The 14,129-nt window shown below is 45.5% G+C and overlaps 1 protein-coding gene across 1 annotated transcript; it reads right to left on the minus strand.

Moving 5' to 3' along the window:
• Nucleotides 1-6,762: 6,762 nt before the first annotated feature.
• On the minus strand, nucleotides 6,763-12,789 carry LOC146055255 (thioredoxin domain-containing protein 11-like). The gene is made up of 2 exons (XM_083168229.1): nucleotides 12,477-12,789; nucleotides 6,763-7,895 (listed from the first exon to the last, which is right to left on the minus strand). The coding sequence occupies exons 1-2, from the start codon at nucleotides 12,623-12,625 to the stop codon at nucleotides 7,301-7,303; spliced, it is 744 nt and encodes a 247-aa protein (XP_083024355.1). The 5' UTR covers nucleotides 12,626-12,789; the 3' UTR covers nucleotides 6,763-7,300.
• Nucleotides 12,790-14,129: the final 1,340 nt, after the last annotated feature.

Raw genomic sequence — 14,129 nt, forward strand, 5'->3', positions numbered from 1 at the left:
CACCGTGGTCTGTTATGCAATATACCAGATATACCATCAGATTAATTCAAAAAGATTATAGGAATTATTCCAAAATTGAAGATTAATGCCTAGATCCAAACCTTTGCAAACTGCCCTTTTCAGATACAGTAGAAACAGAAAGGCAGCAACTTTTGACATTTAAAGATCATGAAGGGCATGGCTTAGATGCCTGCAATGGAGGGGGGGGGGGGGGCAAACACTTCTAGTTCTCCTCATCTGAACTGTGTGTCTAACCATCTTCTGTTGTGCAGGAGAGTAGCAGTTGGACCCTACTTTATTTGGCAAAGCTGCTGCTGTACCACTCCATAGGCATCTCCATCTCCCAAACTTCTCTGTTATCGCCTGGATGAACTTTCCCCATCTTCCTAGGGAAAAAGAATCAAAATCCATGGAGTCGGCCTTTAACTACCTGGCCAGCAGCTCCATGAGGTCAGCCTCTGTAGTGGTCTCCTTAGGTACTGTGTCCAGTACCTTTTTAAATATGGTTGAGCCACCATCTGAAAGCTCAAACTCCAACACAATCCTGCAGGGAGCCCCATAAATTTTCCACAGAGTCCTTGTGTTTTCCGTAGTTCTGTCTGCAGTCTGGAGTCCTCAGTACCAGTCCCCTTGCTGCTGCCTCTGGGTAAGCTGACCCTACTTCCTCATGATCTCCCTCCTCCATACTACAGGGGATGCTCAAACCTCTCTCTGATAGACATATCCATGACAAAACTCCTTCCTTTCCTGAATGATATGGATCTCCTTATACATTGGAACGACTGTCTCCTGAAGCCCTGTAATTCTCCTCTTTGGCCTAAGGATACACTACTAGCGCTCCATTTCTTCCACGTGAAAGCTGTGATTCTCCTGGTTACCAGGGCTGATAGGGACTCTAATATCACCGGCAATCTCCACCTATTTCTCAATTAGATTGCTACAAATCCCTAACCATTGTTACTTTCAACCTATTAAACATTTCTTATATTCTAATGCGGTAGGATGGCTCTACATATGTTGCATGCATGCTTCAAATACACAGGGTCAAAGCCTTTGGGGGAGTGGCATATCTCAGTACCCTGACCATCCTCCTTAGATCATGACAATTACTTGCCTCTGAGTGGCTGCAGGTGTGTTAAACCCAGAACCATATCGTAGTTTGTGTGGACGCAATCAGTTTTAATATTTCCCCCCCTTTTCTCTTTATTTCTTGTGGCCATATTTGCCCTTTCAAAATTAAGACTTGTGGGGTGCTGATGTACATGTTTCATTGTTGATTGTTTGATACATTAACCCTTTATAGGTTTTTGCTTAAGTCCATTGTTAAGTACATAGTAGTTTGCATCATCTATGTACATGGTTGGACTTGGTCCTGTCCATCCCAAGTATTACTGATTTATATTACCTTGTCGGCTGTGGCCAATACTACTGCATAATACTGGGCTGGGCTGTGTCCTTCCTTTTCCGGAAACTACTTTCTTATTATTCCTCCAATCAGTACAGGGTTTTATAAAAATATACTAATGAAACAATAGAACATTTTATTACAGAACAAAGATCTAACCCAAATCCCAGACTAAAGAGCGGATATTAGCCCTTATTCAGATCTGATCGCATTACAAATTTGTTCTCAAAATGGGCAAAACCATGTGCACTGCAGGTGGGGCAGATGTAACATGTGCAGAGAGAATTAGATTTGAGTGGGGGTGTGTTGAAACTGAAATCTATATTGCAGTGTAAAAATAATGCAGCCAGTATTTACCCGGCACAGGAACAAAATAAATCACCCAAATCTAACTCTCGCTATACATGTTACATCTGCCCCACCTGCAGTGCACATGGTTTTGCCCATTTTGAGAACAAATTTGAACTGCAGTCAGAACTAAATAAGGGCCATTGTGTACAAATTAAAAAAAATATTTTTTTTTTATGGTAAGAGATCACATTACATCTAAGTAAATCAATCAAACCACACTCACTATAATATAAATAACAGGTGGTTTCAACAACTACGGCATATGCTGAAGCTGGACCTCACTCAATAGAAGCATCAAATGAAATCAATAGAATTACTTCCTGTTTGCTTTTTGTAAGCATTGTGTGTGGTTATGGATGCATCATGTGAGACAAAAGGATTGATATCTCCTTAGATGAAATAATGTAGGCAGAGCAATTAGACCATTTAAAAACAAACTCTACCAGCATCTAAGAAACATCAGAATCGGATAAGAGGATCACAATGTACCACAACATTTCAAAGATTTTCATACCTTCAAGCCCATCAGTTTACATTTTTGAATCATAGAACAAACCTCCATAAACAAGTAGGGAGATTATCACATATAAGCCCTCTCCGGGAGCAAATTAAAATGGTTTTACACTCTAAAACCATCAGTCAAATGGACTAAATTTGGGACTTCATAGAGGATGGTTCAGGTAGAGCATAAGCTCCAGGCAACACAAAATTTCAGAGGGCGCCATATAGGCTGCTCCCAAGACCCTTGCCCACAGTGCAGCTCCCTTGTAGTCTGACCAAGCCAGCACAGACTGGCAAGGCAAACACATGCCTTGTAAATATTTGCCCCTTTTAAAAACCACTGGAGTTCGACCGGCACGTCTGCCGAACTCGGATTTTTATTACATCCCGCCGGGGGGATACGGTCATTGGGTCACCAGCATGATGGTAGACAAGCATTAGGTCGACATGACTTAAGGTAGACATGGTCATAAGGTCGACATTGGTAAGGTCGACAGGGTCATTAGGTCAACATGGGTTTTTTCACTGTTTTCTGAGCAAAAATGTGCCGGCAGGCGATATTTCATGCCCTACTATCCACTTGGGCGTGGTGGGAGAATAACATAGTGTGCCTGAAGCATGGCGAGCCATGCCAGGGGACGCAGTGCTATGTTTCGGTCTCTATGTCGACACATGTGCCGACAGGCAGCATTTCATGTCCTAACATCCATTAGAGTGTGGTGGGAGAATAAAATAGTGTGTCCAAAGCATGGCGAGTGCAGCAAGCCATGCGAGGGGACACGGTGGTGCGTATTAGTGTTGACTGTGTTGACATTCCAGTAAAAAAAAAAAAAAAACCAACATGTTGAGTTTTCAATGTCGACCTTACCCATGTTGACCTAATGACCCTATCGACCTAAAGTCATGTCTACCTTCCTGCATGTTGACCTAGACTCATGTCGACCTAAATGCATGTCGACCTAATGACTGTCTAACAACTTGCAGGTGACTAACTGACCCCCACCCCCACCGGGGGAAGGAACTGACAAGAACTAGCTTACATATGGGAAAATAGGGTATGGCTCTTTGAATAAAGCCTAGTGACAGAGGAGATCTCTTGTTTTTCTGAGTCGGTGCAGAGTCTAACCAGAATGGCATAACAATTTATTGCTGTATTTTGGAATCACAATTTCCTGTATTTAAATTAAATATATTTGCAATGCAATTATTTGAGTGCTGAGAATGTATGATTTTTTTTATACAGTATTTAAATGGTGTGGTAACATACCTCCGGCAATGCAGATGGTTCCACAGATAACTTAATACCTTGTAGAAAAAAAGTATTGCAAACTTTAAGCACTTTAGAATACTTGTAAATCAGAACAATTACAATAAACTCTACAATTTAAAATGGAGTCATAATATGGTTTCTTAAGGTACGTACACATGGGGGGAGAGATATTGCTAGCAATATATTGCTAAAGGTGCGTACACACGGGGGAGATATATGGCTCAGCCATATATTGCTAGCAATATATGGCTGAGCAATATATTGCTCAGTTTCTCCTTTTCATCAACGACCGGAGATAGTCGCTGATGAGAAGGAAGCTCTGCCGGGGGAGCCGCAGAGGTAATCAGCTGGTCGCAGGAGCTTGCGAGGATGTGCTACGCAAAAAAAAGAGAATACTAATAAATCAGAACAGTTATAATAAACTCTACAATTTAACACAGAGTAATAAGGTTTCTTCCTATGTTTATCCAAAAATGTAAGCGCACCTACCACAGCAAGGTGGACCTTTATCAGGTGGATCCCTAACCTCCATAATATTGACACCTTCTATAAATGTATTCAGATCTTACCTTTCATTCTTGCATTCTAAAGTGTAGACTTCTATGCAAGGATCATACTTTCATTAAAACAACAAGACGGGCAGGTGAGTGGGGTTTTATTCCAGACAGAAGGAGTATGACAGTCAGATTGATTATACTATCTCTGCACAAGCAGGATATCTGTAAAACTTTAGAACGGTTTTCCATTTCACAAACACTTGTGTCCCTAGTATTCTGGATCGCAGTCGTCCTTTGTATGTACAATCTGCAAGTAGATCAATTGCTCTAATATCCAGTCCATCTATGAGCCACTGGGGTCGGTGGAGAACACCAATGTTCCCTTTAATTTTACGAGGGCTGTGTGCGGCAAAAGATTTTGGCTGTGCGACTTTGGAAGGAAATTTAAATTTTTGTGCGTCACTTATATATAACTGGAAAATGACGTTCAGCATTTGTGTTACTTTACTTCAAAATGATATTAAACATTTAAACATTCAAAACACAGCACACAATGTAGTTAATGGGTGAAACACACATTAATTGAGTCCACAACTGCAAAAAGGGACCACTGCTGCTTTGTGCGCTCAGTTGTAATGTCTGTGCGCACGCTCGTCGAGTTGTGTGCGCGCGCACGTGCGCACAGCTTAGAGGGAACACTGGAGAACACCAGATAACAGGAAATCATACTTGTGTAGTTTCACGGCGGCAGTTAAGTAGTTAGCGTAGCGTTCCTGTCAGAATCAGCGTAGTGTTCCTGCGGCCAGCGTAGTCAGCGTCCCTGTCAGTATCGGCGTAGTGTTCCCACCCGTTCGCAGCTAGCCGGAGCTAACATAGTTAGCGTAGTCAGTCAGGTGTCCCTGTCAGTATCAGCATCAGGTTTGCGGCTAGCCGGAGCTTACGTAGTTAGCGTAGTCAGTCAGGGCTTTTTACATTGTGGGGAACCATTGACCATTTTAACCTGCCTGACATGACAGGTGTGAATGTGTTCCTGAAACACCCCCACTATCCACGCCAGTCAGAAGCGTGGCGAGCTTAGCGAGCCCCGCGTGGGGACGCGGTACACGTCTTCCCGACCTTCTCATAGCCCCACTATCCACATTGGTGTAAAGTGTGGAGAGCGCAGCAAGCCACCGAGCCCGAAGCGTGGCGAGCGGATGCGGAATACACGTTAAGTAACCCGCTTCCCCTCGCTGCGCTCGCCACACTTTATAAAGACAACTCCATGCCAACGTGGATAGTGGGGGTATGAAAAGGACGGTAGGACGCGTACCGCGTCCCCTCGCCAAGCTTCAGCCTGGCGTGGATAGTGGGGGTTTGAAATGGAGGCATTCTTTATTGTGCATGAGATGCACTTGCACACTGCACCCCTCTTTTGTGCAGAAGACGCACGCGCTACCGAACCCCTAACCCTGTCCGCCTCCCTGCATCTCAGACAGATGGAGCACCTCTCCGCCAGCGCAGGGGATATGGTAGTTAACAGGGCTGTGTGAGAGGCGCCCACAAGGCTTGCCAGGGACAGAGCTGCAGCTCCCGGGGACAGTACAGTGACTAGCTGCCTGACGGGGACACTAAGCTGACTACGCAGTGCTGCCGCGTTGTCCCTAGGCTGACTACGCTAGGCAGCAGTTGGGCTACGCTGACCATGTAGCTTAGCCTACGCTGAAAACGTAGAGTAGCCTGCCGCCGTGAAACTACACAAGTACCCAGAAAATTCCTTTCTCTGTATGCTTTAACCATGTTTTAAGTAGGCGACAGGAATGGGGGCTTCTCAGATATCTAAATGTAGCCCTAGTAGTCAGGAAGTGACTCCATCACAACACTACAATAAAATACATTGGAACCAGACCTGGGTTACACATGTAAATTCTCTAGGCCTGTTTCAAATGTTTCTGGGGAAATAGGGGAAAAAAGTGTCTGGAACAAACCATGATGCCATGCAAGGAGAGCAAATGCAATTATATTTTTACTGTGAAGGGTAAGCACTGGCTGCTTTTGGATGTAGCCCACAAATGTTAGCATTATTTTTTCATTGTAATAAAAATTTTGGTTTGGACACACCCCACTGAAATCTAATGCGCACATGTTACAACTGCCCCAGCTGCGCTGCACTGTATTACACTCAGTGGTGGAACACGAGCGGTAAGTCCAGGTGCAAGAATATGGTTTGGGCCCTCTCCTGTTGATAATATGGACACTATTCTGGTTCACTCGCAAAGGCAAATTCCTTCTCAAATGGACAAAACCATGCGTACTGCAGTTGGGGCAGATGTAACTTGTGCAGAAAGAGTTAGAGTTGGGTACTTCAAAGTGAGATCTATATTGCAGTGTAAAAATAATGCAGCCAGTATTTTCCCTGCACATAAACAAAATAACTCACCCAAATCTAAATCTCTCTGCATATGATATGGGGGGGGGGGGGGGCAAGATGTAACATGTGCAGAGATTTAGATTTGGTAGAGTTAGTTTGTTTCTGTGCAGGGTAAATACTGGCTGCATTATTTTTACACTGCAATTTAGATTTCAGTTTCAACACACCCCACCCAAATTTAACTCTCTATGCATATCTTACATCTGCCCCACCTGCAGTGCACATGGTTTTGCCCATTTTGAGACCAAATTTGTACTGAGATCAGATCTGAATAAGCACCATAGTTTAGCGCACAATGGTATTAATGACATTTTTCTGGGACTTAATGGACTTTTGTGCATTTATTTATTAAATTGCATAAGAAGTGGATATTACAGTTTGTTGAGATATATTTGAGATTTCAACTCTAGTCTTTAATACCTTATCTCATGTCCTGCTTTCAGGATTTCAGCCTGTGGGAACCGGGGGATAATTACTGACAAAGCAAAATAGATTACCTGTGCATCATTATTATAGAAATGCAGAAAACATGATCTGTTGGGGTTATTTAAGAACTGAATTTAAAAAAATGCAGATTATTGCAGATTATTCAGACAATTTGTCTAACTATTTTCAAAATGTACAATAAAAAAAAAACAAGAATTAAACCTCAGGCAACATGGATTTAATTAATTTCAGAGAAGTCATCAAACTTCTGCCAGAACAAACGCAGACAAAAAATCTGGAATAGAACTTGTTCTTAGAAACTAGGCTGTTACAAAAATAGAAGTTTTAATTCCTGACCCCCAAGGAAATAAAGACCTTAATTTACAGTTTGAAAATCTGTATAAATAATTTTTGAAATATTTCTGCTAAAAAAAAAAATATCAGTCTGTTTTATTTTCTTTATTATACTCTGTGCTGGAGCTATCAGATTGTCCTTCAGAAACATCAGTGCTTGGCCGGATTCCATCCTCGTGGTTATCAAACCTTTCTGTCTCTGCATTAGTTTTGTGTTGGGCTTCCAGTGCTACCATAAGAAACTTAAGTAGTGCATTTTCTGCCAGAAGACTTTCAGAAGCCGCTACCAGCTCCTTCATCTTGTCCGCCATCGTGCCCACCTCCCTAGTTTTTTGCTCACACAGAGCTTGTAACTGTTCCGTGTGATCCTCCAAGGCTCTGTTGTGTTGTTCTAGGGTCCGTTTTTGGACTTTAAGGTCTTGTGTATCTTTCCTCACTTTCGAAATCCGTTCTGCCAGCTGATCCTGGGCATTGTGTAATACTGTAATTTCAGCCCTCAGTCTTTGGATTTCTCGCTCCAGATAAGTGACTTGATCTTCTTTGTATTGCAGATAGTGCATTGGGCAGGAGGCAGGAGGATCAGCTGCAGCAGAAGGCAGGGTGGCATATTTTAGGATAAACTTCAGAAGGTTTGGAACAGTGATTTGCTGATCTTCAGGATACACTACACTGTGGTCTTTCCTGCAAACACATAAGTAATAAGTGGAGGGTTGGCATTAGAGTACTTGTACTTATATATGTCATCTGCGAACTATCCCAGCAGACTTCCAAAACCTTGTTCGTTCAATAGACAGAAACAGCATCAGGAAAGGAAATGCATGCAATCGCAGTCATATGAACATTAGAATAAGCAAGAAAGAAGCACATTTTGTTTCCCCCAGCACACTCAATGATATCAGTAACAATATTTAAATCTACATGATAATGTAATTCAGAGATCTTGGTTACATATGTATGCAAAAATTTGGAAAGCCCCCAAGTCAATTGACAAGGCATCTTAGAGTATTGCAATATCTATTTGCAGGGTGCAGCATCCCAAAATCAAATCAAAATCGAACAGTGTTTAAGCTGGATCCGATCTCGAAGCGCAGCCCCACGATCGAAAGTAGAAATAAACTTGGCAGGCAACTGCGTGTGTGGCCGGAAACGGCATGTGCGGCCGCCAAACAGCGAGGCTCGTGGCTAAATGCAGCGGCGTCCCTGCTTTAGCCACGAACCTCGCTGTTTGGGGGAATCCTCGCGGCCATCTGACATTGGCCGGCACTGGGGTTAAACGACAAGGGTCATTGTTTTCGGTGAGCCCTGCCGTTTAACCCCCTCACCGGCCGCATTGAATACTGCCCATTAACTCTTACTGCCTGCTATATTGGAGGCACAAGTACACTTTGAGATTGATGTTTGTCTGTTGAAAGCATCCTGTAAGGAATTCAGTTATTTATATTTTTTACAGCAGCATATCTTTTAAGTTACTGTAGTGCGCATTCCACCAGGGTAAGCGCTGAAAAAAAATGAAAGTAAAACAAGGAAAACGTTGCTGGTGAAATCAGAATGCGATACTGGGGATTGTATCCAACATATAGAACAAAGAGTGTACACAATAATACACAATTATAGTGGCAAAACTTTCAGGCCAGGGGGAGGCGTGGCCACGGCAGGGCACGAGTGAGAGCGTGTGCTTGAATCTCCCTGTGCCATGAACTAAGGAGCCCTCTCCTACGCACATCCACATGTTGGAATAAAGGAAAAATAAGACTGTTACCAGTGGGAGCCTGTGGTCGTGGTGACCCCCGGTGGAGGTGTGCGGTGCGTCGGCCCCCTGCTCCGGCGGTGCAGTGTGCCTGCGGTGGAGACTGGCGAGAGGGCGTTTTGATGCAGCGAGGAGAGAGAGGCGCTGCTGCACGGAGAGATAGGATCCGCATCATCGGCGGCGACATCCCCGAGTTTCCCGGCGCCAGAGAGTGACGCGCTGTGAGAGAGCGGACCCGTGGGCGGCGTGCACAGCACAGTAACACGGCAGCCTGAGACACCCGCCGCAGAGAAAGGGGGAACGAGGTGTGGTGGCGGCGGAGCAAGCTGTTTTTGCACCCCAGGCTCCAGTTCCTGCGGTGCTCATTGTTCCCTGGTAGCCCTAAGACAGTGCAAAGCATTTTGGGCAGCGCAGTTTGTGAGGCGAACGGATGCTCGCTGGCCTACAGAGTCTGCTGGAACCTAGGCTGTATGCTGCTGTATGCTGTAATCCAGGAGAAATCAATCTGCCAACAGTGATAAAGGTACTTGAATTGCACTTTCTTGCACCAATCAATAAATACCAGCACCAATATATTGAGGACTAAGCATTGAAGGTTGGCTGTGAAAGGTCCTGGCCCCTATTGGATAATAGGGAATAAAACTGGTTAGAATATCTGCAGTATAACCAGAATTCTCAAAAGAAAGTTATCACACACCAATAATAATGGGGAAATCCAGCCAAAACACAGCTGCTGCACGTTTAGAAAAATTTGCCAGGCATCAGACTAGCAACAGCTCCCAGGCCAGCACACCGCACACCACTCCAGTGAAGGAGAATAAAAATCCACAATCTCAAGAAGTCACTTTACAACAACTGCTAGAGGCCATTAACTCTAGTGAGACCCGTATGGTGGAGCAAACCAATAAAATACAAAGTGATCTAATGCTGTTGAGAGATGACGTACGCAAGATCAGAGACCGAGTGGCTGAAGTGGAGAGTAGAGTATCGGCTGTAGAAGATACAGTAGCGCCACTTCAGAGCCAGGTCAAAAAAATGACAGGCCAAATGCAGGACATGCAGCGCAAAATGGTCGACATTGAGGGGCGGCTTAGGCGTAATAATTTACGCTTTATTGGTTTTGAAGAAGGAGTAGAAAGAAATACTCCAGAAAAATTTATTGAAGAGTGGGTGGTACAAGCCCTGGGCAGCAAGTCACTCACGGAACAGTTTATAGGGGGATAGGTGATAGAGGATAGGGGATAGGGGAAAGGTGATAGGGGATAGAGGATAGGGGATAGGGGATAGATGATAGGGGATAGGAGATAGGTGATAGAGGATAGGTGATAGGGGATAGAGGATAGGTGATAGAGGATAGGTGATAGACGATAGGGGATAGGTGATAGGGGATAGGGGATAGGAGATAGGGGATAGGTGATAGGGGATAGAGGATAGGGGATAGGTGATAGGGGATAGGTGATAGGGGATAGGTGATAGAGGATAGGTGATAGGGGATAGGTGATAGAGGATAGGGGATAGGAGATAGGGGATAGATGATAGGGGATAGGTGATAGAGGATAGGGGATAGGTGATAGGGGATAGGTGATAGGGGATAGAGGATAGGGGATAGGTGATAGGGGATAGGTGATAGATGATAGGGGATAGGTGATAGGTGATAGATGATAGGGGATAGGTGATAGAGGATAGGTGATAGGGGATAGGTGATAGAGGATAGGTGATAGGGGATAGGTGATAGGTGATAAAGCATAGGTGATAGGGGATAGGTGATAGGGGATAGGTGATAGATGATAGGGGATAGGTGATAGATGATAGGGGATAGGTGATAGGGGATAGGTGATAGGGGATAGATGATAGGGGATAGGAGATAGGTGATAGGTGATAGATGATAGGGGATAGGGGATAGAGGATAGGTGATAGGGGATAGGTGATAGATGATAGGGGATAGGTGATAGGGGATAGGGGATAGGTGATAGAGGATAGGGGATAGGTGATAGGGGATAAGTGATAGGGGATAGGTGATAGGGGATAGGTGATAGGGGATAGATGATAGGGGATAGATGATAGGGGGATAGGTGATAGGGGATAGGTGATAGGGGATAGGTGATAGGGGATAGGTGATAGAGGATAGGGGATAGGTGATAAAGCATAGGTGATAGGCGATAGGCGATAGGTGATAGATGATAGGGGATAGGTGATAGATGATAGGGGATAGGGGATAGGTGCTAGGTGATAGAGGATAGGTGATAGGGGATAGGTGATAGGGGATAGATGATAGGGGATAGGTGATAGGGGATAGGAGATAGGTGATAGGGGATAGGTGATGGAGGATAGGGGATAGGGGAAAGGTGATAGGGGATAGAGGATAGGGGATAGATGAAAGGGGATAGGAGATAGGTGATAGAGGATAGGGGATAGGTGATAGGGGATAGGTGATAGATGATAGGGGATAGAGGATAGGTGATAGAGGATAGGTGATAGATGATAGGGGATAGGTGATAGGTGATAGGGGATAGGTGATAAAGGATAGGTGATAGGGGATAGGTGATAGATGATAGGGGATAGGTGATAGATGATAGGGGATAGGAGATAGGTGATAGAGGATAGGGGATAGGAGATAAGGGATAGGTGATAGAGGATAGGGGATAGGTGATAGGTGATAGGGGATAGGTGATAGATGATAGGGGATAGGAGATAGGTGATAGAGGATAGGGGATAGGAGATAAGGGATAGGTGATAGAGGATAGGGGATAGGTGATAGGGGATAGGTGATAGGGGATAGATGATAGGGGATAGGTGATAGGGGATAGGTGATAGGGGATAGAGGATAGGTGATAGGGGATAGGTGATAGATGATAGGGGATAGGTGATAGGGATAGGTGATAGAGGATAGGTGATAGGGGATAGGTGATAGAGGATAGGGGATAGGTGATAGGTGATAGGGGATAGAGGATAGGGGATAGGTGATAGGGGAAAGGTGATAGGGGATAGGTGATAGGAGGGATAGGTGATAGGGATAGGTGATAGATGATAGGGATAGGAGATAGATGGTTCTTGGCTGTAAGCCAATAAAAATGCGGTGGCGGTGCTTCGCGGGTGCCGGGGGTGGAGCTATGCTCCGTGTCCCGACACCTTGGGGAAAAAGCAAAAAACGAAACTATTTGTTTTAAGCTTGACATCGATGGTGGGAAACCATCTGGTTCTCCCACATCGATGGCAAAACTATTCGACATCGGCCATAAACCATCGATGGTTTATAATCATCGATGGTCGATGGCCATCTGCTGTGCTACCGCTGGGGGTGGGTAGCAGGGGCTGTCCTTTGCTGCTGGGCAGGTGGAAGCAGCTGTTCTAGTGTTACTGGGGGGTGCAAGCTACTCCGCTGCTGCTACTCATCACTTGTTCAAGTACACTCACACTGTGCTCGGCCCGCGCACCACACCCACGTCAGTAAGCCCCGCACCTAAGCGCTAGGGGAGGCGCGTCCCTCGCGGCTGTTGCTTGACGTCATCACTCACCTTTTTGTCACGTGACAACGAGTGGACGGTTGGGCTGAGAGATGCGCGAGCGAGGACGGTTGGGCTGAGAGCTGCGCTGGAGGCGGCTGTGTGAAGTTGTCCCATCTTTCCCCCTTCATGAAGATTATACAGCCATAGACTGCCAGCATATTGCCCAGCACGGTGACGGAGAGGAGGCAGAGGTAGCAGGTACCCCCACTGATACTGCAGTGCTACCGAGGGGTTGTGGTGGGCGGGCGCTGCCAAATAGGAGAGAGAGGTAGAGCTGTCCCCAGTGTCGCGGCTATTGGTGGAGGGCTGGCCCCGGGGCAGGTTAGACTAGCCCCCCCCCCCCCCCCCCCCTGATCACAGTGCATAGCTCCCAACATTGCATGTTAAAATTGGTCGTGAAAAGAGGAGGGGCTAAATGGGAAATGGGCGGGGCATCGGTAAAGGGGCATGGTCTATTGCCACGACCACCTGTTTTTTATCATTTTGGGGGGCATTCCCAAAACTTTCATAGTGACTAGGCAAGCCCCAAACTCTCTCCCTGACAAATTTTTTAGGGATGGCCATCGATGGTTGCCATCGATGTCAATTGTGCAACTGGTCATGGATAGTGTTAACATATGCAATGAATGACCATCGGTATTTTTAACTATCGATGGTCATCCATTGTGTTTCACTGATTGGCTGGTGGGCCAATCAAAACACAAGGGCGGGGCTTTGCTCCATGCCCCAGCACTTTGAAACAAACAACAACAAAAAAAGCAAACCATCTGGTTCTCCCCCATCGATGGCAAAAGTATTTGACATCAGCCATAAACCATCAATGATTTTGAAATCATCCATGGTCAATGGCCATCCCTACTCCCCAGTGGCGTAACAAGATACATGTGGGCCACATAGCAAAGTTTTGTAAGTGCCCCTATTTAGCACCTAATGCTGAAAAGTGTATACAGCACATGATACTTTGACAGGTAAAGTGGGCCCCTCTCAGCTCTGGGCCCCATAGCAGCTGCACCCCCTGCACCTAGGGTTACCACCTAGTCCCTTTAATTCCGGACACATGTTAATTACACAGGTTCTGTGGCAGTTTAAAATCAGGTGAAGTGGAGTCTTGAAGTCAGCCAGCCACAGAACCTGTGTAATTAATATGTGTCCGGAATTAAAGGGACTAGGTGGTAACCCTACCTGCACCTATGGTAGTTACACCCTTGCTACTCCCTGTTCTTCTGCCTGTAGTGAAGAGATGCTGAGCACAGGTGCAAGGCATCTCTTCAGCGATCACCAATATGATCTCCTGCTCCACCCCAACTGCGGGTCAGCCTCCAATAGAGGGACAGTACTGATGTATTTGGGTCTGGAGACTGTGTGCAATCGATGTGCAGGATTGCGGTCGGGCCGGGACACATGCAGAGAGAGATCTGCAACAAGGCTGAGTTCGGTGTCAGAGGGCTGAGTTGGGGGTGGGGCTATCCGAGTATTCGGGACACTTATCAAATCCCCTCCCTTAAATATAGTGAAAGTGTAATCCCTGAGTATAATTGATAGCCCATTTTAGCCAAAATTGTACATTGGCTGAACCCTCCGCTAGGACCAGCCATCAATGGGAGGAGATGTTTTCCAGGCTGATCCCTCCTGTCAACCATGACCAGCTTTTTCTGACCTTTA

The sequence above is a fragment of the Crinia signifera genome, unplaced genomic scaffold (genome assembly GCF_055691185.1).
Source record: "Crinia signifera unplaced genomic scaffold, ASM5569118v1 HAP2_SCAFFOLD_421, whole genome shotgun sequence".
Lineage (NCBI taxonomy): Eukaryota > Metazoa > Chordata > Amphibia > Anura > Myobatrachidae > Crinia > Crinia signifera.

Coding starts and splice junctions, on each gene's coding strand:
- LOC146055255 (XM_083168229.1), bottom strand. CDS start 12,625: ATGCTGGCAGTCTATGGCTGTATAATCTTCATGAAGGGGGAAAGATGG. Junction 7,896..12,476: donor CGTTGTCACGTGACAAAAAG/GTGAGTGATGAC, acceptor ATGTGTTTGCAG/GAAAGACCACAGTGTAGTGT.